The sequence below is a fragment of the Electrona antarctica genome, assembly GCF_951216825.1.
Source record: "Electrona antarctica genome assembly, chromosome: 20".
Classification (NCBI taxonomy): Eukaryota; Metazoa; Chordata; class Actinopteri; order Myctophiformes; family Myctophidae; genus Electrona; species Electrona antarctica.
In genome coordinates, this window is record NC_136801.1 from 33,623,690 (window position 1) to 33,649,487 (window position 25,798).

The 25,798-nt window shown below is 41.3% G+C and overlaps 2 protein-coding genes across 2 annotated transcripts; both read left to right on the top strand.

Moving 5' to 3' along the window:
- Positions 1–1,439: 1,439 nt before the first annotated feature.
- Positions 1,440–10,263, top strand: LOC306913277 (extracellular calcium-sensing receptor-like; the record flags this gene model as incomplete). The annotated part of the gene is made up of 9 exons (XM_079489868.1): positions 1,440–1,459; positions 4,928–5,222; positions 6,566–6,652; positions 6,896–7,165; positions 7,596–7,802; positions 8,107–8,382; positions 8,824–9,051; positions 9,141–9,264; positions 9,350–10,263. 9 exons carry the CDS (start codon positions 1,440–1,442, stop codon positions 10,261–10,263), a joined length of 2,421 nt encoding a protein of 806 aa, XP_079345994.1.
- Positions 10,264–17,667: 7,404 nt separating this feature from the next.
- On the top strand, positions 17,668–24,084 carry LOC306913278 (extracellular calcium-sensing receptor-like; the record flags this gene model as incomplete). Its single annotated transcript, XM_079489869.1, has 9 exons — positions 17,668–17,705; positions 18,088–18,382; positions 20,257–20,343; positions 20,547–20,816; positions 21,410–21,616; positions 21,928–22,203; positions 22,645–22,872; positions 22,962–23,085; positions 23,171–24,084. 9 exons carry the CDS (start codon positions 17,668–17,670, stop codon positions 24,082–24,084), a joined length of 2,439 nt encoding a protein of 812 aa, XP_079345995.1.
- Between the last annotated feature and the right edge of the window lie 1,714 nt (positions 24,085–25,798).

A 25,798-nucleotide genomic window follows, 5' to 3' on the forward strand; every position in this document is an offset into this window, starting at 1 on the left:
CAGTAATTACTATGAAAACTAATCAGTAATTACTAGGTAATTATCAAGTATTTTCTTGACTACTACCCAGTGATTATTAGTATTTGCCAGGTAATTACATGGTCATGTAACCAGTAATTACTCAGAAAATACAAAGTTTCCCCCAGTAAGTACTAGGTAATCCTTATGTATTTTCCTGCCAACTACCAGGAAATTATAACCTATATACTAGGTAGTTACCAGTTAATTACACTGTAAATACTGGATAATGGCCATGTAGTTACCTAGTATTTACTATACAATTCACTGACGACTACCAGGTATTTACCCATGAATTATTGAGCCATGTGTTATCAATCAATTGGTGCAGTTGACCGTGAGGCTGTTAACGACGGTATTTACATTGTAATTACCAGATATTAACCTGATAACTACCATGTATTACCCAGTCCATTACATGTTAACTACAGGGAAATATACCCAGTAAGTACTAGGTAATTATCATGTATTTTCTTAACTACTACCCGGGAATTACCATGTAATTATGAGTATTTATTATTGATTCATGCCTTATCAATCAACTGGTGCAGTGGCCGTGCGGGTGTTAATGACTATTTACATTGTAATTACCAGATATTAACCTGATAACTACCATGTTTTACCTGGTAATTACTCAGCATTTACCCAGTAACTAGAAAATATTTAACCGGTAATTACCTGCTATTTACCCAGTAAGTGTGATTTGTATTTACCTAGTATATACTAAGTAATTAAAGTGGAACTGTGACTGTAAAAGAAAGCGTGGTTTGTTTCCATATTACTACCTGGTACTTTCAGTATTTACACAGTAATTACGGTAGAACTGGACTGTAAAAGAAAGCGTGGTTTGTTGCCATGATATTACTTGGTAATTACTCAGTATTTATCCAGTAACTAGACAACTATTTACCTGGTATTTACCCAGTAATTAAGGTGGAACTGGACTGTAAAAGAAAGTGTGGTTTTTTCCATGATATTACCCTGTACCTTCCCTGTAATAACCATATTTCAGTTTGTAATCAACGAGTAGCCCATGAACTCAAGAATGACACAATGATGAAAGTTTAAGGGTTTTTATATAGAGATGGTTGCACAGCCACAGACAGACATGGATGGATGATTGTATGAATGGTATCTGAAATGACTAACCTTAAAACACTTATCACTGTAAAGTTCAAATACATTAGCTGAGGCTAACTTAGCTTGTTAGAGCCCTGTTAGGCTACCATAGCTGGCTGCCAATGTTAACCTAGCAACATGATTTAGCATAGCAAATACAGGCAAAAACGAACTTTTTAGAGAACACATAGATGAATGAATTGTTGCAACATTAATTAATATTGCACTGTATAAACAAACAATGAGAATACTTCCTGAAGAACACATTCTGTGATCCTGTTTGTCTGAGTCTGTGTAGCTGCATGACTGAGTGGTTGGGAGAGTGAGTGTAGAGAGTGGAAACTGACTCCAATCAAGATACAGGTTTGGGGGATTTAGCAGGTGTTGGGAATTCACCTAATCAGGTCCAGGCTGGGGTTGCCATGGCGATCAATTATTTTCTACAGGTTAAACCAGTGGTTTTCAACTTTGGTAACCAAATGGACCCTTATAGTTCTTTAACTTTTGAGAGCATAAAATTAAACCAAGTGGACCCTTACAGGTCATATTTTTATGAATAGTTAAATAATTGTTAAACATCTGCATTAATTAATTTACAAGAAGTCTACACAAGTTAGAGAATGTAGAAGAATTTCATAATTAAATCTCATCAAATGGTGGCCCGTGCCGTGGCTCAAATGCAAAATAAATAATGGACCTTGATTTGAAAAGGGTTGAAAACCACTGGTTTAAACCATGAATTGTAAAAGTAACTGTGTACAAAATTCCCCATAGCATTTAGTGAAGGCTACTTCATGCACACTCTATTCATATTGAGGACCCATTTTTCTACTTTAGTTCAGGCTTCTGTTTGGGCAGTGTAGTCAGTGAAAGAGGACCCCAGTCCAGCTGCAACTCTACATGCAGCTACACAGACAAACAGGATCACAGAATGCGTTCTTCAGGAAGTATGCTCATTGTTTGTTTATACAGTGCAATATTAAATTCATTCATCTATGTGTTCTCTAAAAAGTTCGTTTTTGCCTGTATTTGCTATGCTAAATCATGTTGCTAGGTTAACATTGGCAGCCATCTATGGTAGCCTAACAGGGCTCTAACAAGCTAAGTTAGCCTCAGCTAATGTATTTGAACTTTACAGTGATAAGTGTGTTAAGGTTAGTCATTTCAGATACCATTCATACAATCATCCATCCATGTCTGTCTGTGGCTGTGCAACCATCTCTATATAAAAACTCTTAAACTGTCATCATTGTGTCATTCTTGAGTTCATGGGCTACTCGTTGATTACAAACTGAAATATGGTTATTACAGGGAAGGTACAGGGTAATATCATGGAAACAAACCACACTTTCTTTTACAGTCCACCTTAATTACTGGGTAAATACCAGGTAAATAGTTGTCTAGTTACTGGATAAATACTGAGTAATTACCAAGTAATATCATGGCAACAAACCACGCTTTCTTTTACAGTCCAGTTCTACCGTAACTACTGTGTAAATACTGAAAGTACCAGGTAGTAATATGGAAACAAACCACGCTTTCTTTTACAGTCACAGTTCCACTTTAATTACTTAGTATATACTAGGTAAATACAAATCACACTTACTGGGTAAATAGCAGGTAATTACCGGTTAAATATGTTCTAGTTACTGGGTAAATGCTGAGTAATTACCAGGTAAAACATGGTAGTTATCAGGTTAATATCTGGTAATTACAATGTAAATACCGTCGTTAACAGCCTCACGGTCAACTGCACCAATTGATTGATAACACATGGCTCAATAATTCATGGGTAAATACCTGGTAGTCGTCAGTGAATTGTATAGTAAATACTATGTAACTACATGGCCATTATCCAGTATTTACAGTGTAATTAACTGGTAACTACCTAGTATATAGGTTATAATTTCCTGGTAGTTGGCAGGAAAATACATAAGGATTACCTAGTACTTACTGGGGAAAACTTTGTATTTTCTGAGTAATTACTGGTTACATGACCATGTAATTACCATGTAATTACCTGGCAAATACTAATAATCACTGGGTAGTAGTCAAGAAAATACTTGATAATTACCTAGTAATTACTGATTAGTTTTCATAGTAATTACTGGTTACATGACCATGTAATTACCATGTAAATTCCTGTATTTACCTGGTAAATACTCATAATTACATGGTAATTAATGGTTAGTAGTCAAGAAAATACTTGATAATTACCTAGTAATTACTGATTAGTTTTCATAGTAATTACTGGTTACATTACAATGTAATTACCTGGTAAATACTCATAATGACATGGTAATTACTGGGTAGTAGTCAAGAAAATACTTGATAATTACCTAGTAATGTTGTGTTTATTACCCTGTAGTTACCATGTAATTACCTAGTAAATACCCAGTAATTACTCCTTACTACATTGTAATAACCATGTAATTACCATGTAATTTCATGGTTATTACTGTACTGTAAAAGAAAGGGTTACCGATATACCTGTCTCCAAAAATTAACATTCCAAATAACTGTATATCATTCCCAGCTGCGTTACATTGATTCCGCAGCTCTTTAGCTGAGATGGGGTTTGTAAGGCAATCAAGTGCTCCCCCACTTGATTGCCTTACAAACCCAGGCCGTGCGGGTCGGAGACTCCCGCTTTGCGTCGTGTCTCACTACGCCTCTCAGCCATTATAAAATACCTGGTAAGAGATAGCCTCTTGTGACCTCTTGTGGCTTATTGTTTCATCAAAACCCTCATTTTTGTCTACAAAGCCCTAAACGGGCTGGCCCCCTCCTACATCACTGACCTCCTATCCTATCCCCCCTCCATCAGGACCTATCAGGTCAGAAGAATGCGGTCTCTTACACATTCCACCACCAAAAAAGAGGCTCAGGGGCGACCGCAGCTGTCGCAGCCCCTACACTTGAAACATCATTCCCCTTGCTGTTAGGACTGCTCCCTCCGTTGAGTCTTTTAAATCACAACTTAAGCCTTTGAATCCCCCTCATGATCCTGCACTTTTATATTTTATATTATTTTGCTTTAATTGCCTGTTGTTTCATTGACTGTCTTATATTATATTTCTGCATTGTATTTTACTGTATTGTATTGTACTGTATTGCTCTTTTTGATATGTTGAAGCACTTTGGTACAATGAGAGTTGTTTTTAAATGTGCTATATAAATTAATTTGATCTGATTTGATTTGATTTGATTTGACATAAGAGGACTTTGATATGAAAGCATTGTTGACGTATGTTAAGCCCTGCCTCTTCTTCTCCCTCTGCCTTGCTAGGGTGTGTTGATGTGTGTTGAAGGTGTGATCGATTATGTTATGGCATACGTTGGCTCAGGGGATGGCCTAACACTGTGTATAAAAATTAGCAACAGGACAAAGTGTGCAGAGGAGGAGAGGAGGTGCAGTCATGAACGCTTCTGTAGTTATACAACTGATTCCATATGTGTACTTGTTCTTGATATTGTTCTCTTCATTCTCTCCTTTGTCTTCCTCACCTTCCTCTTCTTGTGAGTTACAGGCACAGTTTAAATTCAACAGAATTGACAAGGCTGGGGACTTTATTCTGGGTGGTTTGTTTTACATCCATTTCTCCTCTGCCTTCCCTGAGCTGTCTTTCACCTCCAAGCAACAGGATCTCATTTGCTATGGGTGAGTATCACACATAAAAAAGCAAGCAAGAGAACATTGTTTTAATATAGGCCTATAGCATCATAGGATTATTTGATGTAGTTCTACAAGGATAAATTGTCAAGGTTACTGTGGAACTTTGTCTGTTAGATTAAACATTCCCGGGTTCAGAATGGCCCAGACCATGGCTTTTGCCATTACTGAGATCAACAGAAACCCCAGCCTGCTACCCAACGTGACTCTGGGATACAGTCTCTATGATAATTGTTTCACACTTGGAGTAGCATTCCGTTCAGCTTTGTCATTGGTCAGTGGGAGAGAAGAACAATTTCAACTGAATGAGAGCTGTGTTGGCTCTCCTCCAGTGCTTGGAATAGTGGGTGACGAGACCTCAACACATTCAATTGCCATCTCTAGTGTATTAGGTTTGTACAGAGTGTCCTTGGTAAGTTTTCTTCTTTCACCATCACCATTTTAATTGGCTATTATTTTTGGCTATTTTAGTTTATTTACAAATCTAATATAATGATAAACAGTGTAGTCTTTCTACAGCCTGATAAAGAAAACAATATTTACTTGTTACAGAGCATGTAAGTGGAGCTGGCAGACTTTGAATGGAGCATGGGGGGCAGTAGATTGCCACATTGTATATTGTTATACAATGTAACCTTTTAACCTTTTAACTAGTTTTCTAATACATTTGTTTTTACTTCTGTTCTGTAAAGCGACTTTGGATACCTTGAAGCGCTATATAAATCGTATTTATTATTAATATTATTATTATGTTATTGCGTTATATGCGGCCCCCATCTTCACTTAATGAGGCCCTAATATTGGAATACTGATAAAGTATATTATTTAATTTCTGTTATAATTCCAATCATGCAAACATGACTGGCTTTAATTACTTTAGTCTAAAATATCTTTCAGGATTTCAATTCCAAAATAGCAAAAAAAAAATCAGGATTTAAATTAAACTATAGCTAAAATAGTTGATCTACAAGCTCAAAACGCGTTTTGAGCTTGTAGATTGGCTGTTTTTGCTACGACCGTAATATGCAATGTGACCCTCTGGAGTGACTGTATAAATATAGTGGCCCTCTCCATCTTCAAAGTTGCCCACCTCTGATGTAAGGGATAATGTATGGCTGAGTGGTTATTGTTTATAGATAAATCACCTTCAGGCTGATTAACCACCTCCGCTGTCGCGTCAGTGGTTAATCAGCCTGAAGGTGATTTATCTATAAACAATGACCACTCAGCCATACATTATCCCGCTTATTACACGGCTACTTAATACATAAATTAATAAATTGACCCAAAACACAACAAAGCGACTCATATTTCCTTGCTTACGGTAATGAAAGTATTCCCATAAGTGTCACGCTGGCTGGCGTCTGCCCAGCTGCAGCACAGTCGGAAAACAAGGAAGTGAATTGATCAAATAGAATCAATTTTCGGGTAGCCTACTGCACCGTCTATTTCTCGCTGAAATGTTTTCAAAAACCTTTTTGAGAGCAATGTTTTGCTGTAAAGGACACTGTGTGTGTGTTTACATCATGGCTGTCATGTTGGAAACAGCAGTAAATCAGCGGAGCACAGCAGGTGCTCCGAGGGTTTGTTTTGTCATCGGTGTGTTATAGAGCGGAGCAGTCATTATCCAGAAATAACAGACCGATGAATTTGGTGATTGACCATTCAGAATCAAGCATTCAACCAAGCCGTGTAATAAAGAATTATAGTACCGTATAGGTATATTGCAGAATATATCTTTTGTGTATTTTTCAGGTAAGTTACTATTCCACGTGTTCCTGTCTGAGTGACCGGAATAAGTTCCCATCTTTCTTTAGAACAATCCCAAGTGATGCCTTCCAGGTGAACTTCTACAGACAAAACATCTGTTGGTATTAAGTAGTACACATCACTTCCCTTTATTGATATTGCATATCGCCTCTCATTTCTTTGTGTATAATACTGCTGTAGCTGAAGGGTTAGGTTTAGGGTCAGCATCAAAAGAAAATTAATGTGGGTTATACACAGGAGATTCACTGATTTTACACTACAGTATGTGCATAATCAAACTAAGCAGGTCTTATCCCACCATTCTTCATCCATCAGGTCCAAGCTATGCTCCAAATTATAAAGCGGTTTGGGTGGACCTGGGCAGGACTGCTATTTACTAATGATGCCTATGGCCGAAATGCTGCCCAGTCATTCCAGTCTGACCTGGCCCAGTCTGGTTTTGGTTGTCTGGCGTACGTGGAGGTTCTGCCCTGGGACCACGACCCAGCTGAACTTCAGAGGATTGTCACTGTGATGAAGACATCCACAGCTCGTGTGGTCATTGCATTTGAACATGGGAGCAATATGGTTCATCTCATGGAGGAGGTTGTGGGAAAGCAATTTAACCACTTTCTAAATAAATTAAAATAATAATAATAATAATGCCTAAATTGTAAATTGTAAGAACACATTATATTTTTTAAACAAAGCAATACTGCCTCATCAAAGTTGGTACTGTGAATGTATACTGTATATTGTCAGATACTTACGTGAGATGGGGAGAGGTGGTGGTGGTGGAGACAGACAGACAGACAGACAGACAGACAGACAGACAGACAGACAGACAGACAGACAGACAGACAGACAGACAGACAGACAGACAGACAGACAGACAGACAGTTTGAGGGTCCAATGGACTTAGCTGGTTTTGTCAGAGGCACTTTTTAATACTTCTCATTTTAATTCGTTCAATATTTTGTGAATCAACACACAGACATGAAGGGTGTTCAATAGCATTGATTTATATACCGTATAGGTGGTAAAGCAGAATGTGACAGGTCTGCAATGGATGGCCAGTGAGGCCTGGACAACATATCCTAAGCTCCTGACTCTAGACTTCATGCCGTACCTGGGAGGCACCCTGGGCATTGCCATCCGTCGTGGAGAGATACCAGGTCTAAAGGACTTCTTGTTAAAAATACATCCTGACACTGACCCTGACAACAGCCATGAAAATAACATAGTGAGTCTTTTGTTTCAGTTTTTTAAACCCATTATGTACGGGATCCCCTTTTGTAACTATACCTTTCAGGACGGGAAACCCCTTTGGGTTAGTTGTTGCTATGTACAGTATATACTATATACTATAGCAACATATATATCTGTTGTCATTTTGAATTAATATTTGATGAAAACATAGGTCAGGATTTAGAAGGCCTTTTTAGAATCTGCCTCAGTCCTGAATGGGTTAAATTGCAATTTTGTGTTCATTCACAAGCTTTGTGCTTTAGAGAATTATGCTTTAAGTTTTCACTGTGTTTCTTCAGATGAGGCGGTTTTGGGAGCACACATTTCAGTGTAATTTCCCCCCCCTTCCGTCAGAGTGGGTGGATGCTGGTGGAAGGGTGTGTACAGGACAAGAGGACCTAGCAACAGCAGAAACTGCACTTTTGGATGTATCTGACCTCAGGCCAGAGTACAATGTGTACAAGGCTGTGTATGCTCTGGCCCATGCCATCCATGACATGTTGCATTGTGTGCCAGGAAAAGGGCCTTTTATTGGGCACAGTTGTGCCGGTTTGCGGACAATACAGCCATGGCAGGTGTAATGTCACTCATTTCACAGGTTACATATGTTTCTAGTTGCATGGGTTCAAATTTAGACTAATAATGATGTAGGTTTTGCTGGCGTCTGGGCCAATCTGACTATATATAACATTTGGATCAGTTCATAACAGCAAAAGGCCAAAGGGTGTACACAAAAGATTACTAAAGACACTTGTCATGATGGGGCGGAATAATTATGAGCCTGCAGTAGTTATTAAATTGTTAGTTTTAGTTGTTTATTTTACACAGTGGACAGTTGTGATTATTACCCATAAACCTGATATGCAGTGGTGTTTGAATAATTTCAAGTACAAATTGTACATCAAAATCTATTTCCCTTGTCTATGTACATTGTGCAAGTAATATTTTGAGCAGCTGCTCAAAACACACTTTTATAGTCACTTGATCTTCATAATTCTGCTCATCACCATGTCTAGCTTGTATATTACCTGGAAAGGATCAACTTCTCTACACCATTTGGTGATCACGTATCGTTTGATGAGAATGGTGATGCTTTACCAATCTATGATGTCATGAACTGGGTGTGGCTCCCTGATGGAAGCACAAAAGTTCACAATGTAGGTGTGGTCAAGAAGTTAGCCTCTGCAGGTGAAGAACTCATCCTGGATGAAGACAGAATCTTCTGGAACTTTGAATCTAAAAAGGTAACTTCCGCTTTCTATAGCTAATGCTGAGCTGGTGTGAATGTAATTCAGTTTGTACAAAAATATATCATTCATAATTTCCTCTGTAGCCACCTCGGTCAGTGTGCAGTGAGAGCTGTTCCCCCGGAACCCGTGTGGCCAGAATTAAAGGGGAACCTATCTGCTGCTTTGATTGCATTGCTTGTTCTGAGGGAGAAATCAGCAATGAGACTGGTTGGTTTACACCATGTAGTAATGTACAGTATCTTTAGGACAATACTGTACTTGTATGTCCCTTTAACCTTGTCATCTTTGTTAGACTCTACAGAGTGTACCAGTTGTCCAGAGGACTTCTGGCCCAGTCCCCAGCGTGACCACTGTGTTCCTAAAAGCCTGGAGTTCCTCTCCTACCATGAGGCTCTTGGTATCTCCTTGACAATCATCTCATTGCTGGGCACACTTATCTGTGCCATTGTACTGGGAATCTTCATCTATCATCGAAGCACACCCATGGTGCGCGCCAATAACTCTGAACTTAGCTTCCTTCTCTTGTTTTCACTCATACTTTGTTTTTTGTGCTCACTTCTGTTCATTGGCCGTCCCAGGCTCTGGACTTGTCAGCTGAGGCATGCAGCATTTGGGATCAGCTTTGTGCTGTGTGTCTCGTGTATCCTGGTAAAGACTATGGTGGTTTTGGCTGTATTCAAGGCCTCCAAGCCTGGGGGTACAGACATTATGAAGTGGTTTGGTGCTATACAGCAGAGAGGAACAGTTCTGGCTCTTACTTCCATCCAGGCAGCAATCTGCATAGCCTGGCTTGTGTCTGCCTCACCAGCTCCTCATAAAAACACACACTATCACAGTGATACGATAGTCTATGAGTGTGTGGTGGGATCAACAGTTGGATTTGCAGTGCTATTAGGTTATATTGGTTTACTGGCACTCCTCAGCTTCCTCCTAGCATTCATGGCAAGAAATCTTCCAGGCAACTTCAATGAAGCCAAGTTAATCACCTTCAGCATGTTGATCTTCTGTGCCGTGTGGATAGCCTTCATCCCAGCATATATAAGCTCTCCAGGCAAATATGCAGATGTAGTGGAGGTTTTTGCTATTTTAGCATCTAGCTTTGGAATTTTGGTGTCACTGTTTGGACCAAAGTCTTATATAATTATTTTGAAACCTGAGAGAAACACTAAGAAGTCCATCATGGGTCGAGGTGACACCAAGACATAGAACCATGAATTCAATACAACATTTCTTTGTATTTTCTGTTTAATAAATAAACAAAGAGTAAATAAAGAGTAGAATAGACCTACTTAGTTAGTACTTATTATAACCAAAGAAAATAATACCCTGCCTTTAAAGTCTATTCTGTTTAATATTATATTTAAAATATATATATTGAAATTATGAAAAATTATGAAAGATCACACCCGTGTGAAGTGAGGGGCGCTTTACCAACCCTTATCGTCTTACATCATCGCGATATCAGAACATAATGGCATATGCCGAATTCCTCACCTTCACCTCACCTCACCTATCCCGTAACCCCGGAGGGTCGTTGGGGCACCACAGACGATCTGTTGACCAGCTCTCTCCATCCCTCTCTGTCCTCGGCAGCTCTCATTGCCTCGCTGAGTTTCAAGTGTGTCCATTCTCCGATGTTATCTTCCCATCTTTTCTTTTGTCTCCCTCTTCTCCTGCCACCTCGTACAGTGCCTTGCAGGATGGTCTTTGCAAGGCCTGAGGATCTGGTGATGTGTCCATACCACCTCAGTTTACGCTTGATGACAGTGGTCAGAAGGTCATCATGTGGGCCGACGGCTTGGCTGATCTTTTGCCGTACTTCCTCGTTTGTGACATGTTGGGTGTAGGAGATACCCATGAGTCTTCTGTAGCATCTCATCTCCATGCTCTGAATTCCTCAGTGACAGACAAAACAAACATTCATTCAACTTCATTCATTGTTGTTCATTGTTAATGGCATTTATTGTTTGTGTTAGTGACAAAACAAACATTAAACTCTGTTCATTGTTAATGGCATTTAATGTTTGTGTTAGTGACAAAACAAACATTAAACTCTGTTCATTGTTAATGGCATTTAATGTTTGTGTTAGTGACAAAACAAACATTAGACTCCATTGTCAATGGCGTTTTTAACCTGTATATAGGAGGGGCTAGAGCCCCTCAACAATGTCATGGTATATGAAGAATATTTGATGAACCACACTGACCATGTTTTCTGTTATTTCACATTTATGGGACAGTTTTAATTAAGTGCAAGCTTCATGCTCTTTATATAGTTGGTTTCAGTTGTTGACCATCTTGTGGCGACTGGTACACATGACCCTTTAGACAGGATAGAATGCAAAATTATAAAGGTTTATTCACAGCTTTCTTTGTCACAAATAATACTATTTCTCCTCTTCCTTTTCAGGTATCATCATACAGTTCATGTGTTTTTCCTTCCAGCAGGTGGAGCAGTTGAGTCGTCTTCGTCTTTGGACCTCGTCGCGGGACTTCAACGGTAGGTATATTTACTCAGGTAGGTGGTTTTTAGCTGTAGAGATATCGACAGGTGAGTACAGGTCTACTATAAGGTTTCTCTCCCTCCCCTCTCGGGAGTCGGTTTCCCTTATTCTATAAGAGTCGAGGATATGAACGTAAGTATTTCTACTCAGCCTGGGGGTTTCCAATGTCCAGCCGGTTGGCTGTGTACTAGGGCAGTATCGCTACTCCTGTTCCATACGTCTGTACTCCGGTAGGTTGCCCTCCTTTTCCATGTCCTTAATCAATCGTTCCTTTTTCAGGTTTATGCGCTCGCTGTAACGAGCCGTTCTGTGCATGCCCGGTGATTGCCTGGAGGGTAAGAGGAGACAATGTTGCATATAATGTAACGTGAAATAGTGGTGTCGACCTACCGCCCAGCAGCCCGGTATATGCGCGTTCCTCACCTCCCGGATAATGGATCACCACTGAGGCAGAGAGAGAGAGTTTTATACTGAGGTGGATCCCTTCTAGCAGGTGAAGGCAGGTGCGGCGCATTCCAGCTGATCAAGTAGGTAACGAGGTATGTATCTTCCTTCCATGATCACACCTAGTGGGTGGGGTAGGCTCCTGTTATTTCTCTGCCTCGGCCATGCTCCGGGGGCGCTCTTACCTGCTGGGCGCGGTATTACCATCGAGACACAACATATCCCTCCCCTTAGCTTTTTGCCCGTCTGGCTCGCCTGTGTGACGTCCTCCTATTGTCTAGACAGGGCGTCAGCATGCGGGATGCTCCTCCCTGGTTTGTGCTCGACTTTGAACCTGTAGTTCTAGGAACCAGCGAGTGACACGTGCATTCCTGTCTTTGCTGGTGGACATCCAGCGTAGGGGGGTATGGTCGGTGATGAGGGTGAATGGCCGGCCCCAGAGATAGTAGCGTAAGTGGACGGCCCACTTAATAACCAGGCATTATTTCTCCACTGTTGCGTAATTCTTCTCATGTTTGAGTAGTTTTCTGCTGCTAAACGTGATCGGGTGCTCCTCGCCGTTCGTCACTTGGGCCAGCACGGCTCCCGGACCGGTCCCCGAGGCATCGGTATGTAGGACGAACGGTCTCGTGAAGTCTGGGGCTCTTAGTACGGGTTCGGAACATAGTGCGTCCTTGAGCCGTTGGAAAGCCTCCTCGGCCTCCGCCGTCCATCACACATGGTTTGGGAGGCTCTGTCGTGTCAGCTCGTACAGCGGGGCTACAAAATTAGCGAAATTATCAATAAACTTTTGATAATATGATATGAGTCCCAGGAATGATTTTACCTGTTTTTTTGTGGCGGGGCGTGGCCAGTTGCGGATTCTTTCTACCTTCTTTTGCTGGGGTTTCACACAACCCCGTCCGATTGTGTGGCCCAGATAGTCCGTCTCGGACATGCCGAGTTGGCACTTTTTGGCGTTGGCGGTGAGCCCCGCTCTTCGGAGGGCACCGAGGATAGCCTCCAGATGTGCCAGGTGTTCATGCCAGGTCCCACTGTAGATTATAATGTCGTCTAAGTAGGCGGAGCTATAGTTCTGATGGGGGTGCAGTAGGCAGTCCATAAGCCGCTGGAAGGTGGCTGGCGCGCCGTGTACGCCGAAGGGGAGAACCGTGTACTGGAATAGGCCGTCCGGGGTGGAAAAGGCGGTCTTCGCCTTGGCCCGGTCCGTTAGCCTCACTTGCCAGTACCCTTTTGTGAGGTCCAGGGTCGAGACGAACCGGGCCGGTCTGAGCCTCTCGATCAGTTCGTCGGACCTCGGCATGGGATAACTGTCATAGAGCGACACCTCGTTCAATTTCCTGAAGTCATTGCAGAAGCGTAGGGACCCGTCCGGCTTCGGTACGATGACGATGGGACTGGACCAGGAGCTAAATGACTCTTCGATGACCCCCAGCTCCATTATATTTTTCACTTCTTCCTTGATGGCGAGGTGTCGTTTGAAGGGAGAGAACCCTGTGAGAGAACCCTGTGGAGGCCTGGGGAACTTCACGAATAGCAAACATCACATATGGGATTAAGCGGTCCCAATCCTTCCCATCAATATCTGGCAGTATCTTCAACATTGTTTTTAGGGTTGGATTAAATCGTTCCACTAGGCCGACCGTCTGCGGGTGGTATACGGAGGTTTTTATGCGCTTAATGTTGAGCCATTTATATAGGAGGGTGATTACTTGCGACACGAAACATGTGCCCTGGTCCGAAAGCGCCTCGTTCGGGATGCCGACCCGGCTAACCAGCATTAATACCAGCGCGACTGCCTTGGCCGAGGCGGCACGCAGGGTTATGGCCTCGGGATACCGGGTGGCATAATCCACTATTACTAAAATGTAGCGGTGGCCCCGGGTCGACTTGGACAGGGGTCCCACCACATCCATAGCGATGCTATGGATGTGGTGTCCTTAATCAATCGTTCCTTTTTCAGGTTTATGCGCTCGCTGAAACGAGCCGTTCTGTGCATGCCTGGTGATTGCCTGGAGGGTAAGAGGAGACATGTTAAGTATTTATATTTCACTTAATGTTGCATAGAATATAGCGTGAAATAGTGGTGTCGACCTACCGCCCAGCAGCCCGGTATATGCGCGTTCCTCACCTCCCGGATAATGGATCCCCACTGAGGCAGAGAGAGAGTTTTATGCTGAGGTGGATCCCTTCTAGCAGGTGAAGGCAGGTGCGGCACATTCCAGCTGATCAAGTAGGTAACGAGGTATGTATCTTCCTTCCATGATCACACCTAGTGGGTGGGGTGCGCTCCTGTTATCTCTCTGCCTCGGCCATGCTCCGGGGGCGCTCTTAGCTGCTGGGTGCGGTATTACCATCGAGACACCACAATCTGCTTAAACATTATGTCATGACTAGTGATGGGAGATTAATCGGCAAACACATCGTTATCGGCCGATTCTAGTTGTTTTTAGATGAATCGGCATCGGTTCGATTAATTAATCAGACCGATTAATTCATCGGTCCGATTAATCAGTCTTTACAGATAAACAAGCCCAAAGTAACAGCTTGAACAGATCTACAAGCTCACAATATTAAATATAAAGGTATTTAAGTTAAATCTGGCTTGCCTAAGCCTGAAGTGCAGATACCCTGTTACATGTATTTTTCAGAATGGACAAAATTATTATATTTTTTGAATACAGAATGAGATATCGACATCGATAATATCGGTTATCGGCCATAACAGCAATTCATTATATCAGATATCGATATCGGACAAAATGTCTCATCGGCACATCCCTAGTCATGACACCTAGGCTAGGGTCTCAGCAGGCCTTCCAGGATGAACCTGGCCAATGTTGATCTATCAGGCTATTTCCAAAGCTGCAGGTTAAGGTGTCAATCATGTGGGTATCCTTGCAAGGGGGTGCCGTAAATAACTGTGCTTGTCCCTCAGCTTTGTGCATGTACCTATATATTCTGACTCAATGTAAGGATGGTGTTCAGTTGGGCTGGCCACCACGGTGGTCAGCCATCCGGGCTCCTGCTCCAGGATACTGCTGTATTCTGTACTCTGCAAATAAAACTGAACTCCGAAACATCTCTCTGCCTGCCTGTGCCTCTTCATCGGTGTGCCTGAGTCTCTTGGCCTGTCTTCTGCTTCAGAACTTCTCCGTTTCAGTTTAAGTATTTTTGAGTCTGTTAATACAAATATTCATTATAAATGTATTAAAAACTGATTAAAACAACTTTGATATGGGGAAATGATCTATTTAAACCAGGAATAACAGACCAGGGGTTTCGCCTTTGGGCTAATAAAGGTCTAACTAAAATAGTAGATATGTTCCAAGATGGAAATCTGATGACATTTGAACAAATACGTACAACATTTGATCTTTCAAATATCCATTTTTTCAAGTATTTACAGCTAAGAGACTTTATTAGAGTATCTGGTAACCAAGCATTGATTGCTCCATTCCTTTCGGGAATGGAGAAACTTATATCTGATCATTGTTATAGTAAAGGGCGTATCTCTGTGATATATGACGTGCTGGTTTCCAATTCTGAAAGCTCTAATGATAGACTAAGGGCCTGGAAGGAAGATGTACAAGATGATATATCCTTGGTTGACTGGGGTGCCATATGTGCAAAAGTACACAGACAAACTGCAAATACTAGATTAAGATTGCTACAATATAACTGGTTGATGCGCACTTATATAACACCAGCTAAATTACACCAGTTCAATGAAAATATTCCAGACACTTGTGTAAAATGTGAGCAGTCAAAGGGCACACTTTTCACTGTATGTGGGAATGCAGAGAGATTGTGGCATTTTGGAGCGAGATCTTACAAATACTTTATAGAATGCTAGATGTAAGGATACCATTGGATCCAAAACTCTGCATTTTGGGATTGTACCCTGGTTATACCAAGGAATAAACAAATTCTCATAGATATGTCACTACTCCAAGCAAAGCGCACAATTGCTCTAACATGGAGACCACGAGTGAGCCAATGGCTCAGGGAAATGAGCAGCTGTTGTGCTATGGAAAGGAAAGGAAAAAAAGTGTAATGTATGATGAAGTCTGGGGACCCTTCACCCAACTCTTAACGAATGTTGATGTGTTGAATATGCTTCGTAATGATAATGGAAATGCCTCATAACACTGTAGTGATCTTATGGACTCTCTCGGACACTGATGCATCTAACCCGTGAGGACCTATACTCTCATGTATCTGTTTATATACTGACTTCTGCTAATTTTGTTTTGTTTTGTCTTTTGTTTTTGTCTCTTGGTCTGCTGTATTGATCCTCTCCGCTCCTATATTTCAGCATCACCATGTTGTGTACATGTATGAAATACTAAAAAACCAATAAACATATTGTTTAAAAAAAAAACTTGTATTGGGTTCACAGAAATATGCACTTGCACTTTTAAAACAGTGCACTTTATTGAAATGTTGTTGTTGTGTTCTCAAAGAGTTGGGTAATAAATTAGCTTTCTATGTGACTTATCGGCCACCGAATAAGTCATAGCAGTGGGCGTGGTTTTCTGGACCCACTGAAAAATCGGCCATTTATTTTTCCCCATAGAGATTTACATCAATATTTATATCAATTATTTTAAGCCTATAGAATCAAGCCATCCAGGATCCTGGTAAATCATGGCCATAACACCTTTGACTCTGTGAAGAAAGAAAAATGAAAATCTGTGCACCGAGACACAGCTCTGATATCAACGACCCCCAACATGCACTCCATGTGCAATGAGCGAGAATACCGGACCCACACATTGACTATATGGGAATCATGGGAATGGAATGTTTGTCAGTAATAGCAACAGCATGGTGCAATTTCATTCAAATCTACGCAATTGAGCGAACCCTTATTCATCAGGAGGTTCCGGTTCTTAGTTGCCATTTAACACAGTTAGCATTTCTGTAACCTGCTCCCAAAATAAAAGCTTAGAACACTCTTCACCAAACAAAGCCATTATAAAATACCTGGTAAGAGAGAGCCTCTTGTGACCTCTTGTGGCTTATTGCCTCATCAAAACCCTCATTTTTGTCTACAAAGCCCTAAACGGGCTGGCCCCCTCCTACATCACTGACCTCCTATCCTATCCCCCCTCCATCAGGACCTATCAGGTCAGAAGAATGCGGTCCCTTACACATTCCACCACCAAAAAAGAGGCTCAGGGGCGACTGCGGCTGTCGCAGCCCCTACACTTGGAACATCATTCCCCTTGCTGTTAGGACTGCTCCCTCCGTTGAGTCTTTTAAATCACAACTTAAGCTTTTGAATCCCCCTCATGATCCTGCACTTTTATATTTGATATTATTTTGCTTTAATTGCCTGTTGTTTCATTGACTGTCTTATATTATATTTCTGCATTGTATTTTACTGTATTGTATTGTACTGTATTGCTCTTTTTGATATGTTGAAGCACTTTGGTACAATGAGAGTTGTTTTTAAATGTGCTATATAAATTAATTTGATCTGATTTGATTTGATTTGACATAACAGGACTTTGATATGAAAGCATTGTTGACGTATGTTAAGCCCTGCCTCTTCTTCTGCCTCTGCCTTGCTAGGGGGTTGATGTGTGTTGAAGGTGTGATCGATGATGTTATGGCATACGTTGGCTCAGGGGATGGCCTAACACTGTGTATAAAAATGAGCAACAGGACAAAGTGTGCAGAGGAGGAGAGGAGGTGCAGTCATGAACGCTTCTGTAGTTATACAACTGATTCCATATGTGTACTTGTGCTTGATGTTGTTCTCTTCATTCTCTCCTTTGTCTTCCTCACCTTCCTCTTCTTGTGAGTTACAGGCACAGTTTAAATTCAACAGAATTTACAAGGCTGGGGACTTTATTCTGGGTGGCTTGTTTCCATCCCTCCATTCCTCCTCTGCCTTCCCTGAGCTGTCTTTCACATCCAAGCAACAGGATATCATTTGCTATGGGTGAGTATCACAAAAAAAAAAGCAAGCAAGAGAAGATTGTTTTAATATAGGCCTATAGCATCATAGGATTATTTGATGTAGTTCTACAAAGATAAATTGTCAAGGTTACTGTGGAACTTTGTCTGTTAGATTAAACATTCCCGGGTTCAGAATGGCCCAGACCATGGCTTTTGCCATTACTGAGATCAACAGAAACCCCAGCCTGCTACCCAACGTGACTCTGGGATACAATCTCTATGATAATTGTTTCACACTTGGAGTAGCATTCCGTTCAGCTTTGTCATTGGTCAGTGGGAGAGAAGAACAATTTCAACTGAATGAGAGCTGTGTTGGCTCCCCTCCAGTGCTTGGAATAGTGGGTGACTCTCCCTCAACACATTCAATTGCCATCTCTAGTGTATTAGGTTTGTACAGAGTGTCCTTGGTAAGTTTTCTTCTTTCACCATCACCATTTTAATTGGCTATTCTTTTTGGCTATTTTAGTTTATTTACAAATCTAAATCTAAACAGTGTAGTCTTTCTACAGCCTGATAAGAAAACAATATTTACTTACAGAGCATGTAAGTGGAGCTGGCAGACTTTGAATGGAGCATGGGGGGCAGTAGATTGCCACATTGTATATTGTTATACAATGTAACCTTTTAACCTTTTAACTAGTTTTCTAATACATTTGTTTTTACTTCTGTTCTGTAAAGCAACTTTGGATACCTTGAAGCGCTATATAAATCGTATATATTATTATTATTATTATGTTATTGCGTTGTCTTATGAAAAAGGATAATGTTTGTGTTTTTTGTAACAAAGTATATCTTAATGATTGATTAGGGGTTAACAACACACCATGCAAGTGTTAACAAACCTTGCATGGTGTGTGTTTTTAGCCTTGTATAGCGATGGTGATATCACTGCGTGGCAATATGCATTGCAAAGGCAGATGAAGGCTGGCTACGCAAGGCTATAGTGTGTTTTGTTGTGAGTGCTGAAGGGTTCGTATACGTGTTTGTCAAAAGATGGCATTGTGTTTCTGAACCAGCTGCCTCCTGATGGCTAAAGCTGCCTCTGTGTGTTCGCAGCACACAATGCAGTCCCTTCTTTTTCCATTTTTTTTTTTTTTTTTTGTGATTGAAAATGTGAACCGAGCGGAGGGAAATCAAGCTGAGTGGTGGTGAGCGATGTTGAGCATTTTAGCATGGGATTGAGCAGGGAAAGTGAGTGTAGAGTTTCACCCTGCTCTGTTCCACTAACGTGCTGTGCTTGTTAGGGGGAAATTATGTAAGGCATACATGGGCAACTGGCGGCCCGGGGGCCATATGCGGCCCCCATCTTCACTTAATGTGGCCCTAATATTGGAATACTGATAAAGTATATCATTTAATTTCTGTTATAATTCCAATCATGCAAACATGACTGGCTTTAATTACTTTAGTCTAAAATATCTTTCAGGATTCCAATTCCAAAATAGCAAAAAAGAAAATCAGGATTTAAATTAAACTATAGCTAAAATAGCTGATCTACAAGCTCAAAACGCGTTGCACTGCGACGCGTTTTGAGCTTGTAGATTGGCTGTTTTTGCTACGACCGTAATATGCAATGTGACCCTCTGGAGTGACTGTATAAATATAGTGGCCCTCTCCATCTTCAAAGTTGCCCACCTCTGATGTAAGGGATAATGTATGGCTGAGTGGTCATTGTTTATAGATAAATCACCTTCAGGCTGATTAACCACCTCCGCTGTCGCGTCAGTGGTTAATCAGCCTGAAGGTGTTTTATCTATAAACAATGACCACTCAGCCATACATTATCCCGCTTATTACACGGCTACTTAATACATAAATTAATAAAGTACCCCAAAACACAACAAAACGACTCATATTTCCTTGCTTACGGTAATGAAAGTATTCCCATAAGTGTCGTGCTGGCCGGCGTCTGCCCAGCTGCAGCACAGTCAGAAAACAAGGAAGTGAATTGATCAAATAGAATCCATTTTCGGGTACTGCACCGTCTATTTCTCGCTGAAATGTTTCAAAAACCTTTTTGAGAGCAAAAGGACACTGTGTGTGTGTTTACATCATGGCTGTCATGTTGGAAACAGCAGTAAATCAGCGGAACACAGCAGGTGCTCCGAGGGTTTGTTTTGGCATTGGTGTGTTATAGAGCGGAGCAGTCATTATCCAGAAATAATAGACCAATGAATTCGGTGATTGACCAATCAGAATCAAGCATTCAACCAAGCCGTGTAATAAAGAATTATAGTACCGTATAGGTATATTACAGAATATATCTTTTGTGTATTTTCAGGTAAGTTACTATTCCACGTGCTCCTGTCTGAGTGACCGGAATAAGTTCCCATCTTTTTTTAGAACAATCCCAAGTGATGCCTTCCAGGTGAACTTCTACAGACAAAACATCTGTTGGTATCAAGTAGTACACATCACTTCCCTTTATTGTTATTGCATATCACCTCTCATTTATTTGTTTATAATAAAAAAATTAATGTGGGTTATACGCAGGAGATTCACTGATTTTACACTACAGTATGTGCATAATCAAACTAAGCAGGTCTTATCCCACCATTCTTCATCCATCAGGTCCAAGCTATGCTCCAAATTATGAAGCGTTTTGGGTGGACCTGGGCAGGACTGCTATTTAGTAATGATGCCTATGGCCGAAATGCTGCCCAGTCATTCAGGTCTGACCTGGCCCAGTCTGGTTTTGGTTGTCTGGCGTACGTGGAGGTTCTGCCCTGGGACCACGACCCAGCTGAACTTCAGAGGATTGTCACTGTGATGAAGACATCCACAGCTCGTGTGGTCATTGCATTTGAACATGGGAGCAATATGGTTCATCTCATGGAGGAGGTTGTGGGAAAGCAATTTAACCACTTTCTAAATAAATTAAAATAAGAAGAAGAAGAAGAAGAAGAAGAAGAATATATATAGCCTAAATATGTATAGTATTATGTATATCATTTTTCAAGAACTTATGTATAGTGTCATTATATAGATATGTTCTAATTACGTTCGTAGCTTACGCATGTTTCTTGATAAGTGCATTTTATATATGTAATGTATTCCCATACTTTTGTTCTTGCCTAATGTAAGTCGCTCTGGATTAAGAGCGCCTGCTAAATGCCTAAATTGTAAATTGTAAGAAAACATTATATTTTTTAAACAAAGCAATACTGCCTCATCAAAGTTGGTACTGTGAATGTATACTGTATATTGTCAGATACTTACGTGAGATGGGGAGAGGTGGTGGTGGTGGAGACAGACAGACAGACAGACAGACAGACAGACAGACAGACAGACAGACAGACAGACAGACAGACAGACAGACAGACAGACTGTCAGAGGCACTTTTTAATACTTCTCATTTTAATTCGTTCAATATTTTGTGAATCAACACACAGACATGAAGGGTGTTCAATAGCATTGATTTATATACCGTATAGGTGGTAAAGCAGAATGTGACAGGTCTGCAATGGATGGCCAGTGAGGCCTGGACAACATATCCTAAGCTCCTGACTCTAGACTTCATGCCGTACCTGGGAGGCACCCTGGGCATTGCCATCCGTCGTGGAGAGATACCAGGTCTAAAGGACTTCTTGTTAAAAATACATCCTGACACTGACCCTGACAACAGCCATGAAAATAACATAGTGAGTCTTTTGTTTCAGTTTTTTAAACCCATTATGTACGGGATCCCCTTTTGTAACTATACCTTTCAGGACGGGAAACCCCTTTGGGTTAGTTGTTGCTATGTACAGTATATACTATATACTATACTATATAGCAACATATATATCTGTTGTCATTTTGAATTAATATTTGATGAAAACATAGGTCAGGATTTAGAAGGCCTTTTTAGAATCTGCCTCAGTCCTAAATGGGTTAAGTTACAATTTTGTGTTCATTCACAAGCTTTGTGCTTTAGAGAATTATGCTTTAAGTTTTCACTGTGTTTCTTCAGATAAGGCGGTATTGGGAGCACACATTTCAGTGTAATTTCCCCCCCCTTCCGTCAGAGTGGGTGGATGCTGGTGGAAGGGTGTGTACAGGACAAGAGGACCTAGCAACAGCAGAAACTGCACTTTTGGATGTATCTGACCTCAGGCCAGAGTACAATGTGTACAAGGCTGTGTATGCTCTGGCCCATGCCATCCATGACATGTTGCATTGTGTGCCAGGAAAAGGGCCTTTTATTGGGCACAGTTGTGCCGGTTTGCGGACAATACAGCCATGGCAGGTGTAATGTCACTCATTTCACAGGTTACATATGTTTCTAGTTGCATGGGTTCAAATTTAGACTAATAATGATTTAGGTTTGGCTGGCGTCTGGGCCAATCTGACTATATATAAAATTTGGATCAGTTCATAACAGCAAAAGGCCAAAGGGTGTACACAAAATATTACTAAAGACACTTGTCATGATGGGGCGGAATAATTATGAGCCTGCAGTAGTTATTAAATTGTTAGTTTTAGTTGTTTATCTCACACAGTGGACAGTTGTGATTATTACCCATAAACCTGATGTGCAGTGGTGTCTGAATAATTTCAAGTACAAATTGTACATCAAAATCTATTTCCCTTGTCTATGTACATTGTGCAAGTAATATTTTGAGCAGCTGCTCAAAACACACTTTTATAGTCACTTGATCTTCATAATTCTGCTCATCACCATGTCTAGCTTGTATATTACCTGGAAAGGATCAACTTCTCTACACCATTTGGTGATCACGTATCGTTTGATGAGAATGGTGATGCTTTACCAATCTATGATGTCATGAACTGGGTGTGGCTCCCTGATGGAAGCACAAAAGTTCACAATGTAGGTGTGGTCAAGAAGTTAGCCTCTGCAGGTGAAGAACTCATCCTGGATGAAGACAGAATCTTCTGGAACTTTGAATCTAAAAAGGTCACTTCCGCTTTCTATAGCTAATGCTGGGCTGGTGTGAATGTAATTCAGTTTGTACAAAAATATATAATTCTTAATTTCCTCTGTAGCCACCTCGGTCAGTGTGCAGTGAGAGCTGTTCCCCCGGAACCCGTGTGGCCAGAATTAAAGGGGAACCTATCTGCTGCTTTGACTGCATTGCTTGTTCTGAGGGAGAAATCAGCAATGAGACTGGTTGGTTTACACCATGTAGTAATGTACAGTATCTTTAGGACAATACTGTACTTGTATGTCCCTTTAACCTTGTCATCTTTGTTAGACTCTACAGAGTGTACCAGTTGTCCAGAGGACTTCTGGCCCAGTCCCCAGCGTGACCACTGTGTTCCTAAAAGCCTGGAGTTCCTCTCCTACCATGAGGCTCTTGGTATCTCCTTGACAATCATCTCATTGCTGGGCACACTTATCTGTGCCATTGTACTGGGAATCTTCATCTATCATCGAAGCACACCCATGGTGCGCGCCAATAACTCTGAACTTAGCTTCCTTCTCTTGTTTTCACTCATACTTTGTTTTTTGTGCTCACTTCTGTTCATTGGCCGTCCCAGGCTCTGGACTTGTCAGCTGAGGCATGCAGCATTTGGGATCAGCTTTGTGCTGTGTGTCTCGTGTATCCTGGTAAAGACTATGGTGGTTTTGGCTGTATTCAAGGCCTCCAAGCCTGGGGGTACAGACATTATGAAGTGGTTTGGTGCTATACAGCAGAGAGGAACAGTTCTGGCTCTTACTTCCATCCAGGCAGCAATCTGCATAGCCTGGCTTGTGTCTGCCTCACCAGCTCCTCATAAAAACACACACTATCACAGTGATACGATAGTCTATGAGTGTGTGGTGGGATCAACAATTGGATTTGCAGTGCTATTAGGTTATATTGGTTTACTGGCACTCCTCAGCTTCCTCCTAGCATTCATGGCAAGAAATCTTCCAGACAACTTCAATGAAGCCAAGTTAATCACCTTCAGCATGTTGATCTTCTGTGCCGTGTGGATAGCCTTCATCCCAGCATATATAAGCTCTCCAGGCAAATATGCAGATGTAGTGGAGGTTTTTGCTATTTTAGCATCTAGCTTTGGAATTTTGGTGTCACTGTTTGGACCAAAGTCTTATATAATTATTTTGAAACCTGAGAGAAACACTAAGAAGTCCATCATGGGTCGAGGTGACACCAAGACATAGAACCATGAATTCAATACAACATTTCTTTGTATTTTCTGTTTAATAAATAAACAAAGAGTAAATAAAGAGTAGAATAGACCTACTTAGTTAGTACTTATTATAACCAAAGAAAATAATACCCTGCCTTTAAAGTCTATTCTGTTTAATATTATATTTAAAATATATATATTGAAATTATGAAAAATTATGAAAGATCACACCGTGTGAAGTGAGGGGCGCTTTACCAACCCTTATCGTCTTACATCATCGCGATATCAGAACATAATGGCATATGCCGAATTCCTCAGTGACAGACAAAACAAACATTCATTCAACTTCATTCATTGTTGTTCATTGTTAATGGCATTTAATGTTTGTGTTAGTGACAAAACAAACATTAAACTCTGTTCATTGTTAATGGCATTTAATGTTTGTGTTAGTGACAAAACAAACATTAAACTCTGTTCATTGTTAATGGCATTTAATGTTTGTGTTAGTGACAAAACAAACATTAAACTCTGTTCATTGTTAATGGCATTTAATGTTTGTGTTAGTGACAAAACAAACATTAGACTCCATTGTCAATGGCGTTTTTAACCTGTATATAGGAGGGGCTAGAGCCCCTCAACAATGTCATGGTATATGAAGAATATTGATGAACCACACTGACCATGTTTTCTGTTATTTCACATTTATGGGACAGTTTTAATTAAGTGCAAGCTTCATGCTCTTTATATAGTTGGTTTCAGTTGTTGACCATCTTGTGGCGACTGGTACACATGACCCTTTAGACAGGATAGAATGCAAAATTATAAAGGTTTATTCACAGCTTTCTTTGTCACAAATAATACTATTTCTCCTCTTCCTTTTCAGGTATCATCATACAGTTCATGTGTTTTTTCCTTCCAGCAGGTGGAGCAGTTGAGTCGTCTTCGTCTTTGGACCTCGTCGCGGGACTTCAACGGTAGGTATATTTACTCAGGTAGGTGGTTTTTAGCTGTAGAGAGACAGGTGAGTACAGGTCTACTATAAGGTTTCTCTCCCTCCCCTCTCGGGAGTCGGTTTCCCTTATTCTATAAGAGTCGAGGATATGAACGTAAGTATTTCTACTCAGCCTGGGGGTTTCCAATGTCCAGCCGGTTGGCTGTGTACTAGGGCAGTATCGCTACTCCTGTTCCATACGTCTGTACTTCGGTAGGTTGCCCTCCTTTTCCATGTCCTTAATCAATCGTTCCTTTTTCAGGTTTATGCGCTCGCTGTAACGAGCCGTTCTGTGCATGCCCGGTGATTGCCTGGAGGGTAAGAGGAGACAATGTTGCATATAATGTAACGTGAAATAGTGGTGTCGACCTACCGCCCAGCAGCCCGGTATATGCGCGTTCCTCACCTCCCGGATAATGGATCACCACTGAGGCAGAGAGAGAGAGTTTTATACTGAGGTGGATCCCTTCTAGCAGGTGAAGGCAGGTGCGGCGCATTCCAGCTGATCAAGTAGGTAACGAGGTATGTATCTTCCTTCCATGATCACACCTAGTGGGTGGGGTAGGCTCCTGTTATCTCTCTGCCTCGGCCATGCTCCGGGGGCGCTCTTACCTGCTGGGCGCGGTATTACCATCGAGACACAACATATTCCTCCCCTTAGCTTTTTGCCCGTCTGGCTCGCCTGTGTGACGTCCTCCTATTGTCTAGACAGGGCGTCAGCATGCGGGATGCTCCTCCCTGGTTTGTGCTCGAC